A 10,024-nucleotide genomic window follows, 5' to 3' on the forward strand; every position below is an offset into this window, starting at 1 on the left:
CTCCGCCTGTCTCACTGACCATGATTTCATCTTCATGTCCTGAGTTACTTAGCAAGACAATGCCATCAGCGAATCACATATTGCTTAGGTATTCTTCATGAACTCTTATCCCCAACTGTTCATCATTCATCACTGTATTTTTGACCGTTCGGTTGCATGCATCGTCGGTGAAGTATTAAGAACGGCGAAGAGACGTTATCAAGCATTTTCATGTTCTTCGGGATCTGTAATAGACACTCAGGCTCGGAAATATTCCCGGAGAAGTGTTTAAGGTAGCGTGTGTGTTCACGTTTTGTAAAATCAATCGCGCTATAGTATAAAGCATGCGTTGCAACCGGCAGAAACCAAGTGTTCTTTTCGTGTATTTAACTTAGATAAGTAGGGCTCCCGTGTGTCACTTACTTGACTTTACTCAGAATCCATACATATGTCGCACTTGGGCCATTTTTGTCAAATTCTGTTCTTTTGGCAACCAGGCAGTCAAGATCACCGTCCAGGTCAATGTCGAACATGGCAATGGCGAAGTCGAACTCCTCGAAAATCTGCAGAAAAAATTTCTCAATTAACTGCCATGAAATGCCAGCTACTCGTTCTCGTTTTACTAATTTCATAGGTCTGCACAAGTCACGGCAAAAAATAATACATATTGTACCTTATTTACATTTAGTGAGCTTATTTACAATTAGTGAGTTTAAACTGAGCACCGTTTAAACTAAAATTATAACTCTGAAGGACATCAGCGGCGCAGCTGCAACACGTTAAGCAACGGAATAAAAGCTAATGTAATAATAATATTGCCAAAATGAGCTGCTCGTGCTTCATAGCAAAGCTAACGGGTCATGAGCAGTTTACCTTTAGATGTTGTTGTATGCTTTAGTGCCTTCACTATAGCACGAATAAAATACTATCTCAGCACGCCGTTAGCACAATAGATGGGATCCCTAGGAAGGGTGTCCTTTATCATGTCCTACCATATCCGGGTACTTTCTTGCAAAAGGATATCGTTCAGTATATATTGTCACGACCACAGTAGCCGTGAAGGTAGACGTCGGGAAGAACCCAAGACTGGGAGCCTTCTTTTAATTATTGAGCCAGGTTCCACGACACAGAACAGAACAGCGCGCCTCGAGAGCCCACCGCCGCTTCGTCGTCTTCTTCGACTCAGCGCGGAGGCCGCGCGGCGCGTTAGGCGCGTGGCATTACTCCCTCCCGCGAAAGCAAACATCGTCTCGATGTGGAATGGGGTATATACAGTGAGGGGAGGAAGAGCAAAAAAAGAAGAAAAATAGGAGTGAGGGGAACTATACAATGCGCGCTAGATGACATGCGGGAAGAGTCAAGTTCACACGTGGGGCAAGGGGAAAAAGGTAGGAAACACAGCGTGAACACAGCGCTCAGTCACGCGAAAAGTACGGCTTTAAGCGCACTACATGCACGATTTCAGGCCGTTGACGCTGAGGGCCGACGACCACAGTTCCATGGGGGACAACTTCGTAGTTGACGCTGTTCAGGCGGCGCAGGACTCTGTACGGGCCAAAATACCTATTTATGAGCTTTTCGCACAATCCCTTGCGGCGCACTGGTGTCCACACCCACACGTGGTCGCCCGGCTCGTAGTGCACGTCCCTGTGCCGAAGGTTATAGTGTCGGGCATCGGCGGATTGCTGGTCCTTGATGTGCAAGCGGGCCAGCTGACGGGCCTGCTCTGCTTGTTCCACGAAGTGGCCTGCTTCAGGGGGGAGGTCTGCGTCGCCGTACGGCAGCATGGCGTCTAGCATCATGCGGACATCTCTACCATACACAAGACGGAACGGGGGGAACTGGGTGGTTTCCTGCGTCGCGGTATCATATGCGAAGGTGACGTACGGCAAGACCTCATCCCAGGTTTTGTGTTCAACGTCGACGTACATCGAGATCATGTCCGCCAATGTTTTGTTGAGCCGTTCCGTGAGACCATTGACTTGTAGGTGACGGTGAAATAGAATTCCTGCAGGCGTAATGCCCAACGTGCTAGGCGGCCGCAAGGGTCCTTTAAATTTTTCAGCCAGCACAGCGAGTGGTGGTCGGTGACGATACAAAACGGTCTGCCATACAGGTATGGGCGGAACTTGGCGGCGGCCCAGACTACCGCTAAGCATTCCTTTTCCGTTGTAGAGTAGTTCAACTCAGCACGCGACAGTGCGCGGCTGGCGTAGGCAATTACTTTGTCGACACCGTTTTGCCGCTGAACTAGAACGGCGCCAAGACCGACGTTGCTCGCATCCGTGTGCACCTCCGTGTCGGCATCTTCGTTGAAATGTGCCAGGATGGGCGGTGATTGGAGTCGGCGTCGTAACTCGTCGAAGGCAGTCTGTTGTTCGTTGCCCCAGGAAAATGACGTGTCATCACGGGTTAGGAGCGTCAGAGGGCTGGCGAGCTGGGCGAAGTTTCTAATGAACCGGCGATAATAGGAACACAGGCCCAGAAAACGTCGGACTTCTTTTTTGTGGGCGGGGACCGGAAAGGCAGCAACGGCAGCAAGCTTCTCTGGGTCAGCTCGGATTCCGTCAGCACTAATGACGTGCCCGAGGAACTTCAATTCGGTGAACCCAAAGTGGCATTTTTCTGGTTTGAGGGAGATGTTGGCGGATCGAACGGCTTCGAGGACACTCCTGCGGCGGTGCAGATGTTCTGTGAACGTTGCGGAAAAAATGATGACATCGTCAAGATAAACAAGACAGGTCTGCCACTTCAAACCTGTGAGAACGGTGTCCATCATTCTTTGGAACGTGGCGGGAGCACAGCAGAGCCCGAATGGGAGGACGCGAAATTCATACAGCCCGTCCGGTGTGATGAAGGCGGTTTTCTCACGGTCCCTCTCATCAACTTCTATCTGCCAGTAACCACTTCTGAGGTCGACTGAAGAGAAGTACTTGGCTTGACGAAGTCGGTCGAGGGAGTCGTCGATACGCGGGAGCGGATACACGTCTTTCTTAGTCACACTGTTGAGCTTCCTGTAGTCGACACAGAATCGTAGTGTCCCGTCTTTCTTCTTCACGAGGACGACAGGAGACGACCACGGACTGCTTGACGGTTGGATGACGCCGTCTGTGAGCATCTCTTCGACCTGTGTTTGGATAGCATCCCTCTCACGAGGAGACACACGATAGGGCTGCTGATGGATGGGTCGGGCTCCATCATGCGTGATAATGCGGTGTTTGACAATCGACGTTTGTCGCACTTTAGACGGTGACGTGAAACACGCACCAAACTCGCGCAAGAGGTCCTGGAGTTGCCTCTTTTCAGCGGGTGGAAGGCCTGAATTGATGTCTACGTTGGTGACCGCTTCGGCGTCAGCTCTAGGTGTGCCCTCCTCGCAAGCAAAGCATTCGGCTACTTCCTGGACATGGTCGACATAAGCAATGGCTGTGCCACGAAACAGGTGTCGATGCTCATTGGAGAAGTTGGTGACAAGGACCTCTGTACAACCGTCATGAAGGGATCCAAGGCCCCGTGCCACCGCAACTCCCTTAGTTAGTACGAGGGAGACATTAGGCTCGACAACCCGCAGTCCCCTATGTGGCTCGTCACAGGTAACTTTAGCGAGAATGCTGGCACGTGGTGGCACCGTAACGTTATCGTCGGCGACTCGCAGGGCGGGCCGAGAACCCTGGTGCGCAGGTTCTTCTGTGGCCATGGCGGTAGAAAACGTCACCAAGCGATTCGGGAGGTCTATGATAGCACCGTGCTCGCGAAGAAAGTCGATGCCAAGGATGACATCGCGAGAACATTCGCGCAGAACGAGAAAAGTGGCAACGAATGTGCAGCCTCGAACCGTAACCCGGGCCGCACACATACCGAGTGGTGCGATAAGATGTCCGCCTGCCGTACGTATGTCGGGACCGTCCCAGGGTGTCGTCACTTTTTTCAGGGCCGTCGCAAGCCGTCCGCTAAGGATAGAGTAATCTGCGCCCGTATCGACCAACGCGCTGACCTCCTTTGTGTCGACGAGAACAGGGATATCCAAGGAGACCCTGCCTTCGGCGCGGCCCATCGATGGCTGTTGTGGATGATTCAGTCGGTGCTGCGGCGGAGGCTGGTCGGCGACTGGGGTTGCGTTGTCGGAGCGATTCAAGCGGCGCGTTGGGGGAAACTCCTCGGGGATGCGGCGTCCGGCGTCGGGGCGATTGGGTCGGTGCGGCGGCGGAACCGGGTCGGCGATTGGGGTTGCGGCATCGCGGCGATACGAGAGACGCGTCGGGGAAAACTGTGCAGTGATGCGGCGTGCGACGTCGGGGCGATTCAGTTGCTGCTGCGGTGGAAGCTTTGCGTCGGAACGGCGTTCGGCGGCCTCGCCTCCAAAGGCCGCCGGAGCTAGTTTTCCCGACGAGGGCTCGAGGAACCACGTTGTCCTGAGGCGAAACGGGACCCAGAGGGCGAAGACCGGCGTGGAGAAGGCGATCGCGACTCGCGGCGCGGAGGAGACGGTGAACTACGCTGACGGGTCACATACTCGGCGATGTCTTGAGGGCGCTCTCCAGGGCGTGGACGGGGGCGGTCGATAGAAAAGCCGCGTAGTCCCATTTCGCGATAGGGGCACCGCCGGTAGAGATGGCCGGCCTCACCACAGTGGTAGCAGAGCGGTCGTTGATCCGGAGTGCGCCAGAGGTCAGTCTTCCGCGGTGCCTGGCGCCGATCCGCCCAGTAAGGAGTCGGCTGGGCAGAGTGCACCGCGACCAATGGTGCGGTGTAAGGCGAAGGCCCAGGAGGTGGGGCCGCGCGCCGCACGACGTCCGCGTACGTGACAGGCTGGACAGGAGTCGGGTACGGCGAGGGAACGTATGGAGTCGGTTGCGACGCCGGCGCAACTGCAGCGTCTTGTGCCCTGAGTGCCTGCCGGACTTCTTCGCGGATGACGCTGGTGACGGAATCGACGCAAGGGGCAAAGGTTGCTTGAAGGTGCTGCAGCTCCTCGCGGACCACGGAACGGATAATTTCGCGAAGGGAGGCCGGATTCATCCTGGGATCATGGTCGAACCGCTCCAACGTTGATAGAGTCGACGTTGGACGCAGTTGCCGGTCGTACTGATGGTATCTCTGCTGCAGCAATTTCTCCATGTGCACGGCGTCGGCCAGAAACTCAGCGACGGTGTTGGGCGGGTTCCGCACGAGGCCGGAAAAGAGCTGGTCTTTTACGCCGCGCATCAGGTGCCGCAGCTTTTTTTCTTCAGGCATGGCCGGATCGGCGCGATGGCAAAGACGCGTCACATCCTCGACGTACATGGCAACGCCCTCGTTGGGGAGCTGAATTCTAGAGGAAAGGGTACGCTCTGCGCTCTCCCGGCGGTCGCTGTTGGCGTAGGTACTCAGGAGCTGACGTCGAAAGTCCGGCCACGTAGAGAAAGTAGTCTCATGGTTTTCGAACCACGTGCGTGCAGAGTCTTCAAGGCTGAAGTACACGTTACGCAGCTTTGTAGCGTCGTCCCAGCAGTTAAAGGTGGCCACCCGTTCGAAGTGAGCCAACCAGTCTTCGGCATCTTCAAACAGGTCACCGTGAAAGGGCTTAGGCGAGCGTGGGGTCTGCAGGGTGAGATAGGTGGGGCTCGCTGCAGGGACAGGCGTAGGCAGGGCGGGTAGTGGCGTCGCCATGAGTGTAGGGGTAGTCGAGGGCTCACCGACAAAAGGGAGGGCCTCGGGGGACAGGCCTCGGATCCTCCGGCTGGCACGATGGACAGGGGTGGTCACAAGAGGCGGGCGCGTCGAGTCGTCCTCAGGAGTAGGGAGCATCGGTCGCACCTCCACCAGTGTCACGACCACAGTAGCCGTGAAGGTAGACGTCGGGAAGAACCCAAGACTGGGAGCCTTCTTTTAATTATCGAGCCAAGTTCCACGACACAGAACAGAACAGCGCGCCTCGAGAGCCCACCGCCGCTTCGTCGTCTTCTTCGACTCAGCGCGGAGGCCGCGCGGCGCGTTAGGCGCGTGGCAATATTACGCCATGGATAACTTCTTTACAATTGACAATGGTAGCCTAGTTTCTTTCATGAAACCGTTTAGATCTGATCGGAGCGTCATTTCGGTGTTACTTTTGTAATGTGACGTATTCAGCACGGAATGCAGCCAGACCTTGCGCACTTGGCGGTGGAGGAAACCTTACCTGCTGCTGGCGGCACGAAACCTTAGGGACACAAAACGGGTGAATAAAAGTTTTCATTTCTTTACGAAGCTCAATTTCTAAATGCGCTGCTACATGCATGTTCCTACAGTGGGTAGTCCAGCCATAGGATGTAGTAGTCCTGAAAATATTAGTGCGTAAATGCTTTAACGGCTACATTCTATCCTGTCTCCAGTGAACACCTCCAGTTTAGCCACTAACACAGCTGCTGGCAGACAGGAGATAGTTAGACGACATTGATGAAATAACAAAAGATCGGAAAAAAATAGGTTTGTTGCAGCAACGATGTGCGCCCAAGCGAAGTCAAAAGACTCTAATTTCATACGCAGCCAACACAGGGAGGAAAAGAAAAATTATAAAATCACCGTACGAGAGGAAAATTTTGTTCGCCTATGAATTCGAAATAGCCTTACAAATTCGCAGTGTTTTGTCATTTTGGAACGGCCAGGGTATCGTTCTTTGCCATGCGTTCTCCTCTCTGTTCTAGCAGGTGTTCACAGCCTACACCGAACCTGCTCGTGACCACGCTTGCACGCTCTAGTTGTGTCCGCGTTTTTCGCTTCGAGCGTCAACGAACTGGGTTGTCTGGTTGAGTGTTCTTGTTTATAAAATTTCTGTGCATTTGTTGAAACAAAAAAAAAATACCCCACATGCATTCCTAAAGTGCGGTATTCTACCGTACAGATTAGACCATTAACTTTCTAATGCAAAGACGCTTTGAAGAGGGCGTAAACAATAGTAGGGTGCGGTGAAAAGTTTTGAAAGAATTATGGATCGTGCCCCGAACCACTAGTGATGCGATCGTCCATTTTTATGAAAGACAAGTCGAACAGTCTGATGCTGTCTAACATGAAATGTGCAAAGGACAACAATTTGGCGATGTGAAGAGCTTTTCAATTTGCCTTGAAAGATGAGTTTCAGGACGCGTAAGGCCTGACAAAATAGAACAAATCAATTTAAATTAAATTTGCACCGTCCGCTGAACAAAAATGGTCTAGCTAAGCAGAAGTAACAACTAGCGTAATCAGAGGCGCCCGTGTTGAGAAATTAAAGTTTCTCACGTGCCTTGAATGCATCTACGATGTCATGCTCAAGCTGAGGCATCGTCTCGCACCGGAATCCGGGGACCGACAGCCAAAGATTGCAAACGACTAACAAGCCTGTAGAAGAGAAGAATTTCATCTTGGTCCCGAAGAATGGTTACTGCACTGAGCCGCACCCTTTGTTTTTATGGAGAAGCAAGTGTAGCGCGCTTGAAGCATACGCAGGAAGGGTGAATCAATTAGTCTTATGGGTTGGAATCTAGGCCATCACTTGAAATGAGGCTAGGCACCCTGTCATAGTTTGAAGGTTGTTTCCGACAGGCCTGGTTAGTGTGTGTCCGCCTTTCCTTATCATTGTCTCTCTCTGTTAGAGTTGCTGCCTAAGCTACATTCGAAATTGTATTCCACTTGCTCATCCGTCAAGAGACAGAGCGGGTTCATTATGAACACTATCCACAATTTTTAGCGGCACGGTATATACACGTCGCCTATTTTTGTATTACGAGCACACGGGGGAAAGATGATTCCCTGCACAGAATCAAAATTCATTTCTCGTTAAATGAAGACAAGAGAACACGATTGTGTTTTGTGGACTGGGCTAAAAAGAACAGCTGGCATAGGTATTTAGAAAGCAATCTTGTTGCGAGGCATCACCGAGACTGGGCCGCCGCTGTGGCTCAGTGGATGTGGTGGTCGGCTGCTGCCCCGAAAGACACTAGTTCGATCTCGGCCAAGGCGGTTCCCATTTTGACTGTGCTGAAATGCTACAGGCACGTCTACTGCGCGATGTCGATGCACGTAAAGATCCCCAGGTGGTCGAATTTATTCGCATTCATCCAGTACGGCGCCACTCTTAGCCTGAGTCTGTTTGGGACGTTTTAACCACAAACTAATCATAGTAAACTGAGAAAAAACCAGTCACACAAGACGACGGACAAGAAGAGTGTACACACCACAACGACTTTTCCACAACGCATTTCAACCCTTCTGCATACTATTTCTTCTTCCGTGGGCGTCTTTCTACCAGTCGTTGTGGTGTGTACACTCTTCTTGTCCGTCGTCTTGTGTGACTGGTTTTTTCTCAGTTTACAATGTACCAACTGGCCCGCATTTCAACCCTTCTGCATACTAATCATAGTGACTGTGCTTTCCTGAACAACTCATGGCATCCTCCCGCTTGACGCTAACATCTGTCATGACGGTGGCTCTAGAGCACGGGTGACGTCATGCGACCAACAGAAGACCTTGAGCTCAACTTGTAGGAGGACCATGGAAATAGTTCGTGTTATAACTTCAACCAATTTATTTCGAGTTGAATAATGGCTAGTACCTACAAATCAGCAGGGACACCAAGATCACAACCGTTTGCTTCTTGATATATTTTTATGTGGCGGCACGCCGAAGAACGAAGTGTTATAGAGGATGGCAATGATCTTATTTTCAAATGAAATCAAGTTTATTTCATAGTTACACTACTGTACATGGTTATGGGGTGTATATACATCAGGAGGCCCATAAGTCGAAACTACAAATAGGGCAATAGGCTGCTGGCGCAGCGCAATCGCTCCTGCAGAGCCACTGCGCGCTTATCCCTCTCTCGAGTCAGTGGCACGACCTGGTGCGACAGGCCAATTGTCGCGGTCTCGTGATCATCCCTATCGATAAGGTGTCGTTCAAATTAAAGGTGCGAAATATATCCCACGCTGCCATGCAAAAAGAAAAAAATATTAGAGTTTCAGAGATCTGATGCGATAATTCTGCGACAGCAGTTGGATTTTCGCTCCATAGTCACACTGATGGTTTTACTCTAATGAATGCTTAAATGAATGAACTAAAACTTAGCTGCGCAGCTAGTACAGCAAAAGGTGGAGCTGATTTTACGGCTGGAAGTGGCGCACGCAATGCAGATTCCCGATTCCTTCTCGCTAGTCGGGGCAAGACACTATAAAACGCCACGTGAAAGAAATGCGACCATCATGGGATGCACAATGTTGCTGTCTGTCGTAGTTGTAAGGCGCACGCGGCTTGCGTGATCTTGCGTCCGAACGATATGCGCAGTGTTTCGGCATGACAGCCACGCCTGCATTTCCAAAAGCTTTTTCATAGTACCGAAAATAGGATTCCCAGGGCGGAACTCAAGAGTTCACTCCATACCCTCGTTAATGTATTACCTCCCAATCATCCTGGAGCTGGCGTTTCCCTACTAAGTCATACAGGGTTAGTTGCAAGACTAGCGACCTGCGTGTTACAGAGGTTTTACAAAGAACAGTGTGGGCTGATAAACAACCGCTAAAGAAAAAATACCCGAAGCAGAGGCTTTACAGCGAGAGTTGCTTGCTTGGTTTTGCTGGGGCAATGTGTGGGATCTCGAAGAAAGCTTCGGCACCGCGCAAGCGCCATGCCAGAAGACTCACCTGCTCTACCAATAAAATGGGAAGAGTGTTTTGACGCAGTTACGTTGAATAGTGTGCCCGCTTCGATTGCTACGTATAGAATATGGTAGGCTTGCCCTCTTGACACTGCCGCCGGGGTGGCTCAGCGGTTATGGTGCTCGGCTGCTGACCCGAAAGACGCGGGTTCGATCCCGGCCGCGGCGGCTAGAATTTCTTTGGAGGAGAAATTCTAGAGGCCCGTGTACTGTGCGATGTCAGTGCACGTTAAAGAACCCCAGGTGGTCGAAATTTCCGGAGCCCTCCACTACGGCGTCTCTCATAGCCTTAGTCGCTTTGGGACGTTAAACCCCATAAACCAAACCAAACCTCTTGACACTGTTTTCGGATTACGAGACTAAAAATACGATGGATCTAGCAATAACCGTTTTTTTTAA

The 10,024-nt window shown here is 51.6% G+C and overlaps 1 protein-coding gene across 3 annotated transcripts in view; it reads right to left on the minus strand.

Moving 5' to 3' along the window:
* LOC149342067 (uncharacterized) overlaps positions 1-7,367 on the minus strand; it is a 12,309-nt gene extending 4,942 nt beyond the window's left edge. For 2 of the 3 annotated variants that reach the window (XM_089544369.1, XM_089544370.1), the window contains exons 1-2: positions 7,220-7,367; positions 403-542 (exon numbers count right to left, since the gene is read on the minus strand). In XM_089544369.1, coding sequence (XP_089400495.1) covers positions 403-542; positions 7,220-7,336 — 257 coding nt within the window. In that variant the 5' untranslated portion in view covers positions 7,337-7,367. Of the gene's footprint in view, positions 1-402; positions 543-7,215 lie in introns of all 3 variants that reach the window. The other variant, XM_089544371.1, reaches the window with a different exon arrangement.
* Positions 7,368-10,024: the final 2,657 nt, after the last annotated feature.

Source organism: Amblyomma mixtum, chromosome 5, assembly GCF_055824585.1.
Source record: "Amblyomma mixtum isolate Tamu chromosome 5, ASM5582458v1, whole genome shotgun sequence".
Taxonomy (NCBI): Eukaryota; Metazoa; Arthropoda; class Arachnida; order Ixodida; family Ixodidae; genus Amblyomma; species Amblyomma mixtum.